The sequence below is a fragment of the Microcebus murinus genome, chromosome 7 (assembly GCF_040939455.1).
Source record: "Microcebus murinus isolate Inina chromosome 7, M.murinus_Inina_mat1.0, whole genome shotgun sequence".
Lineage (NCBI taxonomy): Eukaryota > Metazoa > Chordata > Mammalia > Primates > Cheirogaleidae > Microcebus > Microcebus murinus.
Window position 1 is genome coordinate 55,320,962 of NC_134110.1, and position 21,174 is coordinate 55,342,135.

Sequence of the window (21,174 nt, forward strand, 5' to 3'; positions counted from 1 at the left end):
AGCTATACTGAACATACCTTCATAATAGCGCTTCCTAAAAATTATGAAATATTTAAAACTTTTTTAAAAAGCATTAAAAATAACAGCCACACAACTACTATCCAGCTTAAGGAATACACCCTAATGCAAGCCTTTTAAATCTATTATGTTTATAGGATTATCTTCTCCATTAAACCGTGAACTTGCAAGTAGGGACTGTGTGTTACTTGCTATATGCAAGATCTTGCACTAAGCACTTAACACTTTTGTTTAGTGTAATGGATTCCCCCAATACAGGTAGAAATACTGAAGTTCATAATGTGCTAAAGGCCAAAAAGCCAATAAATCGTTGAACTCAGTTCAAGTATAAAGGAATTTTGCTGTTCCCCTTACAAGTATGCAACTCTACAATACTTCAGAAATATATTCACCATCAAACAGTAAATATAATTTTCAGTCCCCATTTTATCAGGTCATTATTTAGACATAACACAAAGGCATTCATTGAACAAATTAGCTACTAAAGTCTACTGCAATCTACTAAATGTTGAGAGTATGAATTTCAATTACACGAATTCCATGCCTTAAAGAAACCCAAGTTTCTTCTCTTAAGCATGCCTCCCACTCAAGTTTTTGAAAAGGGAAAAAAACTCTTACAGAATTGGTCCAAGGTTTGGCTGCTTCAGATTTAAAGAACACACTCCACTCTACATCAACCAACGATGGGGAGAGAAGTCCATACATCACACATAAGAACATGCCCCAGAGTTAACCAGTTATTTTACGCCTCAGAAAAGGAATTACTAGTAGTGAGTAAGAAGGAAGTTCTGGGCATGGGGCGGTCTCAGCACTTTGGAAGGCCAAGGTCAGAGAGTAGCTTGAGGCCTAGAATTCGAACCAGCCTGAGCAACATACCCAGACATGTTCCTACCAAAAAAAAAAAAAAAATTCTTTTAGCTAGCCAGGTATAGTAGTAATCTCTGCTACTAGAGAGGCTGAGGCAGGTGGATCGCTTGAGCCCAGGAGTTCAAAGCTTCAGTGAACTAAAATCGAGCGGTGGCACGCCAACTTGGGCGACAGAGGGAGACCCTATTTCTAAAAAACAAAAATTAGGAAGTTGTGTTGTACGTTTAAATGTGTTTTGAGAAGGAGTGGGACAGAGAAAAGTCAAAAAACGGAGAAACTGGAAACCCGGTTTTTATGAAAGAACAAAATGTAAAGTGACATGTAAGAGAAGCAGATTTGTTCATGGCTCTTCTACACAGCTTTTCTGCCCGGGGCTGTAACCCTTACATAGCACTTAGCATAAGGCCTTACAGGCCCTGTATTACTTGGCTCCAAAGAAGCTCCAGCAACCACCTATCCCGCCTCCTCTACGCCTCCCAGCAAAAACAGGAAGACTGTGACAGCCCAGTCTCATAAATGGAAGCTGCCCTGGGCGGCTGGATTAGCGCGCAAGTAGGTCGGTCAGTCTATCAGAGAGCAGATGCCGTGGAAAAGCCGCAGAGTTCGTGGCCGGGCCAAGGAGGGGGTCAGCCTCAACCTCCACCTGAGCTTGACCTGTCCAGCCAGAGCTCCGGTGCCGAAGAGAGACTGGAGAATTCAGCTCTCTGAGGGCAGCGGGTATTCCTGAACCGTTTCCCAGGGCTTTTGGTCTTCCCGCACCCGCCCCACCCGAAGTTACCTTCCCAAGTGACATCGTAAAGCTCTGAAACCTTCGCCATCTTCCCAGAACCCAGAGGCAGCAGGGTGAGAGGGCGGGGATACGCGGTCACGTGACTCGCGACCGGGCCGTGGCGAATTACGAAGCTCTTTTTCATTGGCCAAGAGAGCAGAGGGGGCGGTATCCGCCACACACGTGCACTGGGCTCTGCGGAGGGGCTTTCAGGGAAGGGGGCGGAGCTCGCTGGGCTGTGCGGGCTAGCTCGGAAGCTGAGGACGCTCCAGCGGTCGGCGGGGCGCCGGAGCTGCCTTGGGGTGAGGTGTGTTTTATACCATAGATTTTTAACAATTGCTGGGTTTTTAATTTTTTTCTACATAGGTGTATTCATTCTCTTCACATTCCCCATTCAGCACCCTGTTCTCTTCGTGGCCTACCTCAGCGCAACGTTCTTCCCAAATCCCTTATTTATGCCCAACTTTACTTCTAAAGGGATTTGCTTTCCATTTACGTTTGAATGTTTGACTGAACTAATAAACTCCAAAAATTTTTATTATATCTCTTTGAGGGACTAAGTGGGATTCTCCCTGTGCGCTTTTTATGTTCCTGTGGCCGAGGACTTCTCAGTGTGCACAAGAATGCCCTCATGCCCACCCATACCCTTAGTTAACCATTCTGCGTGTAATCACTTTATCCCTGTCTGCCTGCCACACTAGTTTTGAAACTTCCTGAGAACAGTCAATGTGTAAGCGCTCATAAGCAATGAATAAATGTGCGGATCAGACTCTCACAGCCCCTAAACTTCGCTACTCCCGTTTACTCCTGAGTGAGTGGGGTACCTTCTTCACCACCCTGTCCAGCTTTAATTGAGTTTTAATTGATAAATTGTATATTCATAACCTTATGTATTTAAGGTATTCAAAGTGATGATTTGATATACATTGCGAAATGATTACCACAATCAAGCTAATTAACACGTACATTTCTTCATATAGTTACCATTTGTGTGGGTTACAGGTAGTAGAAACATGTAAGGTCTCTCTTAGCAAATTTCAAGTATACAATACAGAATTGTTAACTATAGTCCATGCTGAACATTAGATCTTAAGAACGTATTCATCTTAAAACCAAAAGTTTGTACCATTTGACCAATATCTCCTCATTCCCACCTCCTAGTCCCTGGCAACCACAGCTTGTTTTATTGTCTTAAAAAAACAAAAACAAAAAATACTATCAATGCTGAGTGCCACAAAGAAGTCAACTAATGACAAAAAAACTAGTGAATTTGTACACTTGGACTATGTTCTGAATGAGTTACATTTTGCATTGTCACACAATATGCACAGATATATTTAAAACTGAAAATTTACAAACTAGTTTTACCATGTGTTTTGTCATCTATATTTTCTATTCAAATTTTGTCAAATCCATTTTATTTACTAAAAATACTGTTGTGATGTACTAATGGAGTCATGATGTTCCAGTGGACATGTATGTATTTCCTAATCTGAGGCCCTGAAGTGAAACAATTTGCCCAAGTTCTTGGCACTAGTAACAAAGATAGGTGATTCATATAGAGATAAATTGTTTAGATCGCAGATGAAAGATTAAATATTTATGAGAAAAATATATTTAAGGGAAACTTTGTTATTAGTAGTACTCTTCGAAGTGGGGAAAGTGTTTATAGATTATAACATTTCAAATATCTAATAAAATTTGCCTTCCTCAGGCACACTCAGGAAAAAATGGCATGCCAATGGCAAAAATTCCATATTCTGTTTTAACATAGTATACTATATAATTAGAACTGTAAATTAAAAATATCTTCTGTAGATAAAACTGTAATCCCCAAAACATAAATATCAACTTTACCTTCTGTAACTCTACCTTTTACAAGATGGTCTCAAGGTTTTGCCTCTTACTGTGTTGTTCACTTGAAAAATTCTCCTCTACATACGTTTAAAATATTTAACCCAGTTTTTCTGATTGCATACTGCCCAGTATTGGTGACAAATACCAAGAAAATGTCCAGGGAAACAAATATTAGTACCCACATTATGAATAAAATGTGTCAGACACCATAGGAAGTATTATCTCATTTAATAATCTGAACTACCCAGTGAAAAAGGCACATGAATGTGGTCCTTGATATGACTTTTTATGTGAAGCTAAATTGTTATTTTGGTTTTTTCCCTGTAAGATTTTTTTTGAACAGTTAGAATGTTAATAAGTCAGAATGAACTAGAGTCAGACAGGAATCACTTTGAATAAGCCTACATTTTCTTTGAGGTGGGATAAAGTTCGATTATTTATCAAGCCATATTGGCCTACAGAGCACTTTAGAGTACATCTCTTTTATGGTTTACTTAATCCAATTAATATTCTCAAACAGTATGAAAGACTAAAGCAACTTCTTAAATTTAATAAACTTTATGGCATTTATAAAATATACATTAACAGGATAGAGCATAATACCATTTTAATTGATTTTGCAATATTCAGCATCTTCATCAAATATTTTACTTGGAATCTACTGTCTGCTTTGTCCCATCTTAATCAGTGAATTAAAATATCCCACACTATTTAGCAGAGCTTATAATTCCCATTTACTATGACAATTTTCCATCAAAGTAAATTGGTCTCACTACAACTCTGATATAAAATTTACCATAGCTTTTAAATCATGTTATTGTTTCTAATTAGTGGATCATAACCATAATTTCTTTTTATTTAAGGGAAAATATTAATCTTCATTCCATGTCAGTAGATTTTCACTATGGCACATATTGTTTGGAAGCAAATTTTCCCTGAAGTTTTATTTACCCAAAGCCAGATTAACAAGTAGTTGTTTTAGGAATCTACTGAACATTGTTTTTATTACATTTTAAAAGATTATGTAATTAATGTGTTCTTTCCCCTCAAAACACAAGACCCTATGACCCCTTTGCTGACATAATTGTAGCATTTAGGCACCTCTAGTTTTTCCAAGTTTGCAATATGTATGTTTTTAAATATGCCAGCCATTCATTTTATACCCAGTTATATTATTTTAGAAAGCAAAGGAGAGTTTCTGGGAAGCAATTCCAGTGAGATCGCTTGGGTCTTTTCAGAGTAGAATTCACAAACTGCTAATTACCCCTTTGCACCATAGTTGTAACAGTGAAGAGGAAAGTACATCCAGAAAGAGTACACCCAGAATTTCTCCCACATGGGCAATAAATTAGAGCTATTTCTTTTTCAGATTTATAACCATACTTAAGAGTCCACATTTTCAAACAATTTTTATTTTATTTTATTTCCCCAAATTGCATCTTCTGTTCTGATACACATATACATCTGTGTCCTGGGGCAAAAGTGTATTTTTATAAACATCTCTTTTGGGTACCAAATATCCAAGAGTCCCTCAGCACTGTTCCTGTGCCCTGATGGTCTCTGAAGACCCTCTAGACTCTTCTGCAATAGGACTATAGCTAAATTCTTTACTTGAAAAATGTTCAAAAAGGTATTTATTCACAATAAGTGAATTGCATTATGGTAAACTCATGCAAAAATATACTGAATATTACGTCATGCATGTGTTATAAGTATATTTTCTGTTACAGATGTAATTTTCAGTTTTGAATAGTCTCTCTGATGGTTTGGTAGCACTACAAGAGACTAAATCATTCCCTCAGACCTGTAATTCTGAACTATCTTACCCTGGTCACTAGGCCAAATGTCATTTACTCTACTGGTCATCTTTTTTTCCCCCCTATGGTCATGCTCACCATTCTTTAAGCTAAATTGGCTTAAGGCCAGTAGCCACATTGGGCATAAAGTGGCCATCTCATCCTTCAGATCACAAATTGTTACCAGCCTCCAAGTGGAGGTTTTTCCAAGTTCTTGGTGTTCATCAGGGAAAAGAATTTCAGTATATACCACTTACGTGATACATATTTTGACAAGCAAGGGAAAGCTTTATTGAAAGTCAAAGCACCAGGGAGGAGAGTAGTGGGCAGGCTCAAGAGCAGCTGCACTGGGAGAAAGTGGTTTTATATCTTTTGTAGTCTTAACTAATTGAGGAGAGAAATATATCCAGGCTAATGGGTTAGGTTTTAGTAAGAATTTGGATAGTAATTCCTAGAATTAGGTTCCCTCCCATCTTCATACTTTATATCGTTGTTTCAGAACTATCATTGTGATTTCAAGGGTAGAGAAATTTTAAAACCACAATGTAAATGATAATTGTAATTAGCCAGAGTTTATATAAGGTGGTAGAAAGAGCTGACAACCTGATTGAAGCCGGTTCTTTCATAAGGTTATCCGCCCCCTCTAGTTAGCTTCTGTTTTAAGAGTTGTTTATTTTAACCCCTGCAACTGATCTAGAAGCCTCTGCACCAGTCTCAGCCCTGTCTCTTAGTCTCTTACTCTAACAAAATCACGTGTTTTTTTGCACATAGGAGGGCCTATTTAGTGAACTCCATGGATTTATTGGGGAAAAAGTCTAGTTTCCTGGCAGAAATTGTCTAAGAAAACTCCCTATCCCTAAATCCCTTCCATCTACCCTATGCATGACTACCTCACTCGTGTGGAAACAGCATGATCTCAATGTTTGAAAAAACTTTATATAACATTTTTTAAAATTTTACTTAAAATTATTTTTCTTTAAACTGTGAGGTAAGGAACAATATAGATGGGTTTCAAAAGTCGCCTCTTGGTTCAAATTGCTGCCACCTCCCTAGAAATTCTTTTAGTACTATAATATTTTTAATTTCCTTCTGTTCATTATGTTTCTATTACACATTTCTTTTGGATCTTTAAATAATGGGCTTGAACATTTGTTCAGTGTGGGAGGATTGGGGGATTAGGGAGGTGATTTCAGTTGATAACAATTTTTCTAGCAGTAGCAAGATTATGGAATTTCAAACATAACTTCAATCTAATCATGAGAAAACATCAGACAAACTTAAATTGAGAGGCATTCTACAAAAATAACTGACTGGTACTCATCAGGGAGTGGCATTGGCATTACGTATTTCTCATCTAAGCTTTAAGACAAATGCTTACTCTTAAGCACCCATTGGTAGATTCTAATGTCCTATATATGGTGAAATTAAGAAAATAGACAAATTTATGAAAGAATACCCAAAATTATTTGTGTTAATTACAAATTGTACTAACCATGCCAAAGAGGCTATGGAACTTCTTTATGTTCTAGGTAACAGCAGTGGATTATTTGCCAACATACATATACATCACTCTCTTCTGCAGGGCTTACTGGATTTTAATCCCAGCTTACTCATTCTAGCTATGTAAATTAAGTAACTTTGAGCAAGTTATTTTAACTTCACTGAGCCCTGATTTTCCATATGTAATATGAGCATGGTAATACTTGCTGATTATAACAAGGATTACAAGTAAAAAAATAGAAAATTCCTCAAAGTGTGGCATAATAATATTTTCAATGTTTCATACTAGTTATTGAGTACTTAACTATATACTAGTAACTGTACAAATTGCTCTTTTTAGATTATTTCATTTAATTACAACAACCCCACTTTACAGATGAGGGAACACTTAGGAGGTTGAATAACTTCCCCAAACACACTATGATATACTCCTTCATATTGTAGGTGCTTTTCTTTTTTTTAAGTTAAAACAACAAATTTGCTCACAGTTCTGGAGGCTGGGAAGTCCAGATGAAGATACCAGCAGATTCAGTGTCTGGTGAGGTCTCTTTCCTCATAGATGGCACCTTCTTTGTGTCCTCAAATGGCAGAAGGGCAAAGGGGCTGTAGGTTCTTAATAAATAGTAGCTGTGTCATTTTGGTCTGCAGGAAGGTAGATATTGAGATGGAGTTAGAAGTGCAAGAGGTTCATTGGGAGCACTCTACATGAAAAATAAAAGGGGAAGGAAGCAAAATTGGATAGGAATAGCTTTTAGACCATGATAACATATCTGATAACTTGTGAAAGTAAAGTGGGTAGGAAGCAAGATTGGGCAGTAAGAGCCTCAGACCATGATTTAGGTTTGACAGAGTATCAGCCAACTAATTGAGAAGCTGCTGAGCAAAGATTGCCCATTGTAAGAGTCCCACATTGGGCAGAAATGGCTGGGGCTAGCATACTCTAATGCTCAATTTTTGGCTGGGGACTTCCCAAAAGGACAAGGCCTCAGATCAAAAGCTGAGATTAAACCTGAAGGTTTTAATACCCAGAGGTTGTCAGCTTCCTATATTGCTTGTAGCTGAACAGCAAATTCTTTTATGAAGGGAGATTCCTACAGTACACCTCATCACTACCACAGTAGCCATTCTTTTTATGTTTCCATTCTCAGTTTGCACAACCTCAACACCATTAGATAAAGGATTATTGATGAGAGATAGGGATTTATGTTGTTCCAAAGTACTAGGGAGACTCAGAAGTCACTAGCTATTTGACATATGGAAATTGTATTTCAACTCCACAGAATGTCTTTTTCTAGTATACGATTAATAGCTCAGCAATGGTTGCCTTGTGTTGAAAAAAAGATGTGGTAGAATATATATAATCCACAGAAGCTTATTTTTATCAGAAATAAATCAGGAATCTTTTCTTGAGTGGAGATTAAGTTCTGCTATCATTGATAAATTACCTAGAACTTAAATTTCTTTCTTTTCTCAGATGCCAGATATATCCAAGTAATTTAGAATTTTTAAAATGTCTTTCCAGGGGTAACAGTATTACTCTGAAAAATGGCAGCATTTCTAAAATTCTGGAACTCAAGATCTCTGTGAAGTCTTAGAAAATACCAAAGACATTGTACTCAGAATGCCCTTTTGTAATTCAGTGGCTAGTTGCCTTGCTATCATGGATGGTTGTGTGTTAATGAACTTAAGGCTAAATTTTATTAGTATTTCCCCCAACAATAGATAATTAATTGCAGGTGTGAAATATGAATGCAACATAAATATACTGACCCTTACTGTCAACTTACTGTTCTTTCTTCTGAATGCCAAAGCAGCCCTAGTTAGCATCTGCTGTGCTGCACAGATGCTCTTCTGGGAAGGTATTTACAAATGGTCCAAACTCTGAACTACCAGAAAGAAAGATACTATCAAATTGTTACTTAATGGGAAGAAGCAGAGTGCTTCCCAGATTTACATGAATAGCATTACTGAGGGGCTGCATCTTTCAAAGAATTGTAGCAACAGAAGAGGGCTGATGAAAAAAGAAAATTTTGGCATTTATTTTCAGGAAGCATTTACATGGGACATAGCAGTCATGAATCTCAGTACACAAATTCCAGTGTATAAGAACTAAGTTTGCATTTTTATTAAACTACGTTTTGAGGAACCACTCTTTGGGCAAGACAGTCAAATCTCAGTCCATTTGGGGTTTGACCCACCCTGCCACCTACTCATGTGTGAAAGTGACATTTCCAGACTACTCTGACTCATGTGTGAAAGTGACATACAAAATATTTAACAAACTGTAGGGAAAGGTTACCAACTCTGGTAGGAGTCTTCAAGACAGTCCCCAGTGATGTTCACCTCCTTGTTAGTACCTCCTATGTAATCCCTCCTACGCTGAATAGGGATGACCTGTATTATCAGTGGGATATTTCAGAAATGATGTAGTGTGACTTCCAGAGCTAGACTATAAAAGACATGTGGCTTCTGCCTTGTTCTGTTTTGGATCACTCATTCTGGGGAAAAGTAGCTGTTAATACCATGCCATGAGAACACTCAAGCAGCCCCACAGAGAAGTCAAGCAAGGAACTGAGATGTCTTGTAACATTCAGCATTAACTTGCCAGCCATATGAGTGAGACATTTTAGGACTGATCCTCCAGCTCCAGTCAAGACTACAGATCCAGCTGACATCTTACCTACAAACTGCCGATATACCTTGAGCCAAAACAATCCAGCTAAGCTGCTTCCAAATTCCTGACCCATAGAAACTTTGTGAGATTAACCACTTCGGTACGGCGTTCACCGGCTGCAAAACCTTGCCCACAGCCGGCACTCATAGTCCATGTGATAGTTTGTGCTGTCCATTGACAATGAATCCGTTTTTGCTCTTGTGTGATGAGGAAAGCTTTAAAGCACTGAAAGCTTGTTTTACTTTACAGGCAGCTTTACTTGTAATGTAAATCAGAATAAGTAACATATGTTTTCATTATGTTATTTTTAAATGTTCATAATTTTGATAAATGAAAAATTAGAAAAGTCATATCACGGCTGTCGGCTAAAGTCAACTCTCAGCTGTGCTCATTCATCTGTGGCTGCCGACTATAGTCAACACTTGTACCGAAGTGGTTAAAAAAATGCTTGTTATTGGTTTAAGCTGTCAATTTTTGGAGTAAAGCGTTACTTGACAATAGATGACTAACATACCAACAATCAGAAGGGAAGCAGACACTGGCTTTACACTTAAGCTGGGTCTTAGAGACTTCTCTGCTATCCCAGGCATTAATCTTTTAGTTAGGGGAGCATGAGTGATTCTAGATAATGACTATTATTAAATTTGGTAATTTATCAACCAGTATAGTCATACAATTTCTACATCATTTATGCTTATGCAGCCTGAAGACATTGAGTCTCAAGGCACCTGGTCTTCTAGTTAGCAGTATAGCTTTGGGCTATACTGCTCCACAAGTATCTCTAGGTATTGTGGCTCTTTTAACTACTTTTGGCTCACGTGGGAATTTGAAGTTCCCTCACTCTCCACACCTACAAGGCCTCCCCCCCCCCAATGCTCTCACCTCCCTGAAACTGACTAAACATAGGACTTCTCTCCCTGGGAACCACTCTACTTTCATCAGTTCCTCTTGGATCCCTCCTCTTCCTCTCTACCCCTTTCACCTCCACTCCTCATCTCTGTGAGAGAAGTATTTCAGTCTCAGGGGAAGTTCCCCCTCATCCTCGGTGCTTTATTCTCTAGGCATTGTCTTATTTGTGACTTATCCAAAGGCACCTACATGTACCCTCTTTGATGGATTTTGAAAACCAAAGCCAGAGAGATAAGGTTTCCCCCTTCCTAGTTTTTTCCCCTGACACTCTCCCTCTGAAACAATGATCCAGAGCAAGAAAAAGGGTGAAAAATTTTCTTTTTCAGAAGAGAGAGAAACACACAGAAAAGAAATATCACTTCTTACCTCAAAAATGTTATCCCTGGACCCTAAGATAAAACTCAGGTAGACAAATAAGAAAAAGAAAATGTTATCCCACACTACCCTGTATCTAGAGAAATGAATAGCTGAATATTAAAGAACTGTTGTTTGGGCAGGGACACGATAACTTTCATCAAAAACCACTGATAACTTTCATCAAAATTCAGCCGATTCTAATTAAAGCCATTTACTAACATGATGATAAATCAGCCCTTTGGTTTGCTTCTCCAAGTACGTAGATACCATGTAGGAAATACTTTGCTCATGAGGATGACATGCCCTATGTTCTTTTTTTCTCTTTTTCCTAGAAATCCTTGCCTGACTTCCCCAGATTGGGGTGAGGTGCCCTTCTCATATGCTCCAGTATTCCCTGCAAATCCATCTCTCCAAAAGCACTTCTTCCACTCAATTATAATTATTACTTATTTGTGTCTGTCACTAAACACTAAGCTTTACTTGACACCGGTGTGTCACGTTCAGGGATCTGTGCCCACAGTATTTCAGTAAGTATTTGTGGAAAGGCAGAAGCACCATTAAATCAGTGTTCACCAATTTGAGGGCTTTATGAACCACTAAAATTTTAAGGAAAAGGGTGGAGAAAAAATAAAAAGTTTGCCAGCTTTTTATTTGCTAAGTGAGGACATTAACTGTAACAACTACAATTTAGTTTCACATCATTTCATCTTGAAATTGCTAATATAACACCAAAGGAGTTGTAAGAATTCACTAAACAACAGTCCCTGCCATAGGGTAAGTTTAACTTTTTTATCAGAGACCAGTGAAAACTTCCACCTGGATTGGCACCCCAAGCAGACACTTTAAGAACCTCTGATAACTTTTTACATCCCTTCCAATAGATGAGTCAGGGCAATATGAAATGGTAATTTGCCTATTTGCAAGGTGGCAACTTTTGCATTTTAAATTTTTTTTAAAGAAACACCTCCAAATAGCTAGAACTTGTTTCCTATCCTCATTATCTATGTCTTTAAAGAAAAAAAAGTCACTGAGCAGCTTGGCACATGATTCTCAGCTGGGACTCATTATCCTCTTCAAGGTTTTTTTCTCTCTTTCCTAGTAAATCTCTGAAGGAGTTGAACATATTAGAAAGTAAGAACTACTATAATTTTATTTTTAAAACATGTTTGGGGTAGGGTTGCTCTAGTCTGATCTAAGAAGAAAAATAAAATTATACTTGAAGTAGCTCATGACGCAAAACATTTCTGGCAAATTTATTTTGGATATAGCTCTTGTCTCATAAATTCGGCAAAATTCATTTTGGTTAAATTTTACATTGAAGCAGAGAAAATGTGTTATTAGTTTTTAATTTCACAAATCGCAAAAATTCTTCTTGATTTCAATGACAAAATGGTAAATATATAAAAAGCGTTTTCATTGGAACTAGAGCAAAAGATACAGTTATCTCTACAAATAGGTGTGGCTTTAGCAAATGGCAAAAACAATAAAGAAAACACAGAAGCAGTGTTTGATTTTAAATTTCACTTATTTTGAAAACCCATGGGATAAATTACAGCAGCCTTTGGGAAAGCAGAACCATTAAAATTAGGAGATGGAAAAGATTAAATCAATGATGATGTAATCTAGACCCTTGATACAGGAGACTCCCTTAAAAATCTCGCCTGCATGCAGTATCTGTTGTAATGCTTTTAGGCTGGCAGAAATTTCTGAATCTAGCTTGTGCCTACACAAATCTATGCTTTCTCCTTATTTTTATTTTACTTTCTGTTGTAACTTCTTTGTTGTCCTTAGGAAAAAAAGAAAGGAGGCCTTAATATTCTAGTTTCAGTTAATTTTTTTTACAATAATAATACTAATTCAGCAGAAGCGTTGGGGAAAAAGTGAAAAAAATAGTAATGTTGAAAGCAAAGCATTGTAAGGTTTGGATATGCCTGTAATCTCAGCATTTTGGGAGGCTGAGGTGGGAGGATCATTTGAGGCCAGGAGTTTGAGACCAGCCTGAGCAACATAGTGAGGCCTATATCTACAAAATTTTTTTTAAAAAATTAGCCAGGCATGCTGGCACACACTTGTAGTCCCAGCTACTTAGGAGGCTGAGGTGGTAGGATTGCTTGAGCCCAGGAGTTTGAGGCTGCAGTGAGCTGTGATAATGCCACTGTACTCTGGCCTGGGTGACAGAGGGAGACCTCATCCCACAAAAAGTAAAGAAAAGGAAGAAAGAAAGCAAAGCATATTACTTTTTGTTAAAAAATAATTTTGCAGGTAAATTTCCTAGCTAAAGTCCTGCCTCTCAATAAAATAAACAATATCTATATATAGGAAGAAAAATTAGAAATCTCATGAATTACAGATCTTTATACACGGCAAACTCTCAAGAGGAATTATGCTTTTTTTTTTTACATGTTTTTTGCCTCATCAGAATTCTTTGAAAATAAAGACGTTTAGTACATTTGACTCCAGTTTGAAATACACATGTACAATCAAACTTGTGAAAAGCAATCTATTTTAATGTATTAGTTGCCCTAATTAAGATACTACATAATTTATTAATTTAAGGAATAATTAATTTAGTAGCCAGAATGGTATTTATGATTGTTATTAATCTAGCTTGTTTCAACATGCCTTTATAGGTCATAAAGTGTTGTATTTGTACTATATATTTTTAAAATAGTAATATAAACTGGTCTTGCAGGTTTTCATTTAGTTCATAGACTAATAGTACCCTAAACCATTAGTTTTGACCACAAGTTTTCCCATTTTAAAAATGCTAGTAAATGAAAAACAAAAATGATACTAGTATCATTTTTTGAGAAGTGTTCATGATAACAGTTAAATATTTTTGAACTATCAGGAGCTAAGTTTGGTTTATTACTTATGAAAATGGTTATAACTGGCAACATAATATCAGTGAGTAGATATTCAAATGTCAACACAGACAAGATTATCAACCTGAGCTGCACACTAAGCACAATTAACTGAAAAACAAAAGTTCAACCAGAGTACACTGGTCTGATTTTCAGAGTTCTCTAAAGTTTCACAGTACAGTTATTTAACATCAGTTACATGAAGCTGACTTAAATAGGCAATTTTTAAATGTAGGAGAGGTAAAAAATGTTTTAAGGAAGAAAAATTATATGCAATATTACTCAATAAAATATAAAAACTCTTTTACCAAAAGACCAAGGTAGCTGAGCTTCTAAAATATGTCTTTGAACTATGAGTGGACAAACCTATGAGGAGACAGTTATTATTTTTAAAAATTGTCACTACAGAGTAGACACCCAAATGAAATTGTTAGCGTGCAAATGATGATCTGAATAAATACATGACACAAAGATAAGAACATGCTATTTCTCACAGTTACTGCCAAAAAGAAACTGTTGCATTAGATATTTTTTCAATTACAGCTAATATATTAAATCACTGATAATTCTTTAGGATTCTAAAACTTTGAATTGATTTCTGTCTTTACCAGTTATTGCCAATGAGACTTTGAGTCAAGTCCTTGACTGTTGCATTTGGTAGAAAGTAATAATACCTACTCCTGAAAGCTCTTGAGAAGATAAATGTGAAAATGTCTGTGAAAGCATAACACAATACCTGACACATGAATAAAATAAATTTTAAGTGGTGAAAAATAATCACTGAAATAAAATCATCATTTTATGGACTATTTCTACATTCTTTCCCATTCATCATTCAGCTCTAGTACAAGATGATCTAGCAAACTGTGTAATATTTTCTTGGTGACACTTAAATAGAAGCCTGACGTAGATTTGAAAATAGTATCTCAGAAACAAGGTAATTTTTATTTGTTACATTTTTATCCAGACTTTACTAATCTGTCTGCCTTAAATTTATAAAATCTACAAACAGTTGTCTTGAATTTTCAGCCAGATATCCAGTAAGCCCAAATGGTTTCCTAATCTTAGAAACATCTACCTACTCTAACCTAACTTTTCTATGAAGAATTGGAATGAAATGAGATTATAACCACACCTGCATCATGTCTCTTCCCATACATAACCTAAAACTGAGCCTCTTTTTACCTATAAAAACACTGATGATAAACACTGCTAAGATACAGGTTTTTTTCCTCTCACTCTTTGGAATTTCCCCTTAATGTCTTAGAGAAAAAACCAGAATATAAGTGTCATTTAACAATTTTAATTTTTAAATTTTTCTTTCAGCTTTAAAAGGAAATGAAGGAAATTTTCAAAAATGAACGTATGGGATATTTTTATGGGGGCTAACATGCTAGTTCAAACATCTTGCATTTTAGAACCTAATATATTTCTTCTAGCCTATTGTTGATTATCCTAATCCTATTCCTTATTACTTACCTACATATGCTCTAAAATAGATGGAGATGTAACTATGGTTTCACATAGTTGGAAATATAAATGTAATATTTTAATCCTTTAAATAATAGGAAAAGCAATAGTAGCATAAACAATAACTTCTGGAAAACTCTTCCCATGACAGGGTCTCTTCTCATACCACTGACAGCCATAATGAAATCAAGTAATTGCCAGGAAATTATATTGGCCTAAAATACCACTCAATTGTGGAAATGTCTCTAGGAAAAACAAATAGGACTGGGAGGTTTCCTGGTAATAACCCTGATTCATAATTTCAGTGTATACATGTGAAAAAATTATTCAAGAATAAGAGAGAGAGAGACATACATTCTTTACACTTTTCACATTTCACCACCTCATTTGGAATCCCTATCAATCACTTCATATTTATTGAATGTCCACTTTGTTGGAGGAACCTGGTTAGGGATGGAAAGAAACTTTTTGAGTCCTTATCAAGAGAACTGAAAAGGTAAAGCAAATGTGTTAGTCAATTTGCCTGTTTGTCAACTTCTTCTCTTCTTCCACAGTCCCTGCTGAGTAAGCATCAGGTCTTGTCACACACACACACACACACACACACACACACACACAGCTGATTCAATCAGTTGTAATCACTTCACTCAAACTGAGCCAATCAGATTCTTTTTTCCAAACATTTAGAATTGGTACTTAGGAATCCTAGTCAGCAACTTTGGGTTATTTAGGAAGATTACATAAATCTGACCTTGTCTTGCTATATTTGGGCTTGTATAGGTGACAGAAAAATCTGTTCCATAGAGAAAGATTGATGATTCAGGCACATAGAAAGCTGAAGCCATGAGAGTCCCTGTTGCCCTGGAAAGAATAGAGAAAATGAAGTGCAGTAGTCCTTCCTTACCCATGATTTCACTTTCCACAATTTCAGTTATCCATGGTCAACTATAGTCTGAAAATATTAAATGGGAAATTCTAGAAATAATAAGTTTTAAATTGCATGGCATTCTGAATAGCATGATCATGCCATCAAGTGCTTTTTCACCTGACATGTGCATCATCCCTTTGTCCAGTGTATCTATGCCATGTATGCTACCCACCCGTTAGTCACTTAGTAGACCTCTGGGATTTGGAGTGGCTGTTGAGGTATTGCTGTGCTTGTGTCCAAGTCATCTTTATTTTATTTAATAATGGCCCCAAAGAACAAGAGTAGTGATGCTAGCAATTTAGATATACCAAAGAGAAACCTTAAAGTGCTTCCTTTAAGTGAAAAGGTGAAAGTTCTTACTTAATAAGGAAAGAAAATCATATGCTGAGGTTGCTAAGATCTACAGTAAGAATAAATCTGTGAAATTGTGAACAGCATATTATTATAATTGTTCTATTTTATTATTGTTGTTAATCTGTTACTGTGCCTAATGTATGAATTAAACTTTATAATAGGTATGTGTGTGTAGAAGAAAATATATGATATGTATAATATAGGATTTGGTACTATGCAAGGTTTCGTGCATCCACTGGAGGTCTTGGAAGGTATCCCAAAGGATGAGGGCAGGGGGGTAGGGTACTCTAACGGCCTTTGATCTTCATAGCATTCTATTTCCTTGTTCCAGTCTCTCCTAAAACTCACTCTTGAATTTTTAAATAGTGCTTTATCCTTTAAAGAGTCCTTAAAATAAATTCCCTATCATTGTTTGGCTAGTTTGAGTGAGTTTCTGTTCCTGACAACCAGTGAAGAGGGTAAGAAATGCACTGATTCCTAGCCTTACTTTGAAAGCAAAGTTGTCCAGAGATATATTGTTATAGAGTTACTATAATTAACTTACTAGAATGCTATGTTTAACAGTTTGGATCTTTTATTTTTCTTTTTTAAAAGTTAGTGTACATGTCATGTAAACTTAAATATGCCAAACAAAAGCTTAAATTTAGTAAATCAGAGCATTAACAGAATGTGAAAATAAGAGAACTATTTCAGCACACTAAAAAAAAAAAAAATCTACAAATTGGGTCCAGTTTTACATTTAAAAGTTCTTTCATAATACTTAAATACTTAAAGTTTACATATATATTACATATTACATATATAAATATTTATATTTATATATTATATAAGGTTTATATAGAGAGAACTTTGATGTTATATATAAAGTTTATATATATCTATATATACACATCATGTAGTATGTAGTTTTTATATATATACACACACAGACATATGTATGAAATGTGTAAGTCCTACTGTTAGTTTTCCAGTCTCTGTTACCCAATTTCTTTGTTACAATTTTGGTTTTTCTTTTATATTAATCTTAATTGATTTTTATTTTTATCAAGTGTATATACGTAGTCTTTATTAATGCAAATTTCACTAAAATATATAATTATAGTAATGTTCATCCTCCTCTCCCAAACCAAACATGAATTCTTCTAAGTATATTACCCCCAGTATTTCTATATTTCTCAATAATATATTTTACCATTGTCTCAATGTATCAATCTTATCTCTCCCACTACTTCATTTTCCCTCCCCCATTCTTTCTACATAGAGTTTACTTTATTGTGACCATTTTGTTACTGAGCCAAGTAAGACACTGCAACTACTTTTTTTATATGTAACCCTTTGTTTTTTACCCTAGAATTTGTAACTACCTAAAGTTTTAATTTGCCAGTTTTTTATTAGTTTTTCATTTTCCTAAGTTTACTTGAGTTTTTGGTATTATTTTCCAAGTCCTCAAATATTGATTTTTTTGTTATTCCTTTTATTTTTCCTTCTATTCCCCTGCTCTAATCTGGACTGTTCTCTAGACATTGCAGTTCTAGGGAATTTTCTTTTATAATTTCTTTGATGATTTCAGTCCCTCCATTTTCTTATTTGAAAGCTGAATCTTTTGTTGGATCCTCTAAGTTCTTTATTTTTCATCTCTTATTTTCCATATCTTTGATAGTGTTGTCCTACTATCTTCTACATTATCTTTCTTCTACGTTATCTTCCAAATTTCCCATTGAATTATTTTTCTGGTTATCCTATTTTTTATTTCCAAAAGTTTTCTTTGGTCTCTGCCCTGTTTTTATAGCATGCTATTTTTGGTTTATGCTTGCCGTAATTGTCTGTTATATCTCTGAGAATATTCTTTGAAGTTTTATTCTGTTACTTTCAAAGTTTTTATTTCCTCACAGTGTTTTTGTTTGTTTCTTTGGTTTTGGTAGGTTAGTGTCTGCATTTCATTTTGAAGACTCAACATGTCTTGTGATACTTAGCTATTTCACATGCCACATGGAAGCTGTATATGTTTGTGAACGGGCTAACTCATCTATATGATGATTGGCATTGAAGCTGCTTTTTGAAAAAATTAGGATCTCCAAAGCATCAGTTTCAATAGGTCTTTTATTTGGGATCATTTGATACTCCAGAGAAGAATTCTTTTACTCTCTCTCAATGCCAGTGTTCCAGGAGCAGAGTAGAGAGAGGGAGCCAGTGTTCGGCTAATCATTAGGGAAATTTGGACTTAATCCTTCAGTCTCTTTTTCTTCTCATACTTCATTCTGACCAGGGCCTTTGGTCCAGAGCCTCTCAGCTCTAGTAATTCAACTAGAGTTTAAAATGTTGATATCTTGCAGGGTGGAAGGTGGAAAGAAAACAGGGAAGGAATTGCTTAGCTTTGGATTGTGGGGCAGGAAGGAGACAAAATCTGGGGCCCTGCCATTTTCAACCACTCCTCTTGTTTTCAGATTGACCTTCACTACCAGCACCCCCAGCAACATATGCATCCATGTTCTAATGGTTTCTGTAGCACAAATTAGATTAAAAATAAAGGAAGAAGAAAAAGGAAAGAAAATATGATTCTAATGGATAACCTCATATGTTTCTTTACTGAGCACCACTCTCTAAGTGCTTTCTAGCTCAAAGAATTTTGTTGAAATTTCTCGTGACCTTTATCTACCTTAATTTTTGCTATGCTTTTTGTCTTTTAAAAATTTATTTGATTATTTTATTGCAGCTTCAGGAGGAGGAGGAAGAAATAGAGTCATGTTTAACCAGAAGTGTTCTCCTCACTTCATGAAGTGTAAATTCAGATTCCATTCTTAAAGATGCCTCTGCTCATTATTCTTGCCAGGTCTTGAGTTTATTCCCTGGGTATAATACTCTTTCAACATGAAAAAGAAAATAACATGAAGAATTTTCCTGAATTTACATGGAGGACTTCAATTATAATATTCTATAGTTTTACTCACTTAAAAGCATGGTTTTAGCCAACAGGAAAACACACCATAATGGTAGTAGCCACAATAGGCAAAGTTGTGAATTTTTAGACAGTGAGCACCCAGGCTCAATGATGCAGTTAATTTGATCAAGATTAGTGATGTATCTCTGGGGACATCCCCAGAGCAGGAGAATGTCATAGGTTTGCCACTGATCCTATAAAATGTGGCTCTGTCCTTTAAATTGCAGTATTAAAAATGGAGTACAGAGTTTTAGTTTGCCATAGTCACTGTCTTCCGCTAGGAGTCATGTGAAGTTTTTTACATTGGGCAAAGTTTTAAAATTACTTTCTCAGAGTCTGAGGAAAGTCTAATTATAAACTGTATGCTGATACAAGTACTCAGAAGTATAGCTTAGTCCAATTTATGAAATAAGCCTGTCCTTTCTTCTTAATTTCACCCTGATTTTGCTACATTTCATAGGTGCAGGCAACCATTCTTTAGTCCTTGAAAAAGTATTGTGCAACTGTGGGTTCAGGCCTAAGTCAGTCTTCTAGAAAATCTCTTACCCCTTATAGTATTTGAGTCTCCCAAATTCTCATGCATATAAATTTCTATCTGTTATTGTCTTTGTAGATATAGCATAAGGTAGTTAGATGGCCATCGAATGAAGAATAAGGTAAAGTTTTAGACTGAGCCATATTTTCTAAATTTCTAGGACTGCCAGTTCACAGGGTTAGATGCATTATGCATAAATACACAAAAGTTCCTTGAAGATTATAAAGAAATCTGTATAATTTATTCAACCATTTTTAGTTTTTGAAGAACACTGAGTGATGATTCTGTTTAAAATGATAAGGAATGAACATTCTAATCATTGTAATAAAATGGATTCCAATGGATTAATTTGATGGAGCTACTATTTAATTAAAATATTATATATAAAAGAAAAATATCTTAAGGCTTTCTCTAAGTCATGCATTTTTGCTGTAACTAACTATACTGGTTTTAATGGACCTAATTGTGTCCCCCCCACAAAACTCAGAATGTGGACCGGGCATGGTCGCTCACGCACCTTGCACTTTGGGAGGCCAAGGCAGGATTGCTTGAGCTCAGGAGTTTGAGACCAGCCTGAGCAAGAGCAAGACCCCATCTCTATTATAAATAGAAAGAAATTAGCCAAACAACTAAAAATAGAAAAAATTAGCTAGGCGCAGTGGCGCATGCCTATAGTCCCAGCTGCTTTTGAGGCTGAGGCAGGAGGATCGCTTGAGCCCAGGAGTTTGAGGTTGCTGTGAGCTAGGCTGACGCCACCCCACTCTAGCCCAGGCAACAGAATGAGACTGTCTCAAAAAAAAACAAAAAAAACCACCTCAGAATGTGACTATATTTAGAGAAAACCTTTAAAGAGGTGGTAAGTTAAAATAGGTTGGTTCATGTGGACCCTAATCCAATATGACTAGTCTTTCCATAAAGAATATTATGGAAAGACATAGACAACATAGACAAAAGGAAGACCGTATCAAGACAGGGCAATCTATAAGCCAGGGATAGAGGCCTCAGAATAAACAATCCTGCAGATAACCTTGATCTTGGACTTCTGGCATCTAGAATTGGGAGAAAATAAATTTCTGCTATTAAAGCCACCCAGCCGGTAGTATTTTGTTATGTAGCCCTATAAAACTAATATACTGTTTAAGACAAAAGGAAAAAAAATAATTAAGTCAGTGGTACATGTCTCAAGATAAAATGCATTTTTTTCTTAAAATATCCAAGGATTATTTCCTGAAATAGGAAAATCTGGTAATTTTATTAATTTAATGTTTTATTTTATTTCTAATTATGTTTTTTTAGTTTAAATTTTATTAAGAGATAAGGTGATAATGTTTTATATCT

General features: G+C 35.9%; 1 protein-coding gene and 1 long non-coding RNA gene across 5 annotated transcripts in view; one reads left to right on the plus strand and one right to left on the minus strand.

Annotated features, from left to right (window-relative positions):
- Window positions 1–1,755, minus strand: part of EMC2 (ER membrane protein complex subunit 2) — a 62,170-nt gene extending 60,415 nt beyond the window's left edge. For both annotated transcript variants that reach the window (XM_076005075.1, XM_076005074.1), the window contains exon 1: window positions 1,664–1,755. In XM_076005075.1, coding sequence (XP_075861190.1) covers window positions 1,664–1,703 — 40 coding nt within the window. In that variant the 5' untranslated portion in view covers window positions 1,704–1,755. The remainder of the gene's footprint in view (window positions 1–1,663) is intronic.
- Window positions 1,756–1,857: 102 nt separating this feature from the next.
- Window positions 1,858–21,174, plus strand: part of LOC142871935 (uncharacterized) — a 117,670-nt gene continuing 98,353 nt past the window's right edge. For 2 of the 3 annotated variants that reach the window (XR_012920173.1, XR_012920170.1), the window contains exon 1: window positions 1,858–1,956. This is a non-coding gene — a long non-coding RNA (uncharacterized LOC142871935). Of the gene's footprint in view, window positions 1,962–21,174 lie in introns of all 3 variants that reach the window. The other variant, XR_012920172.1, reaches the window with a different exon arrangement.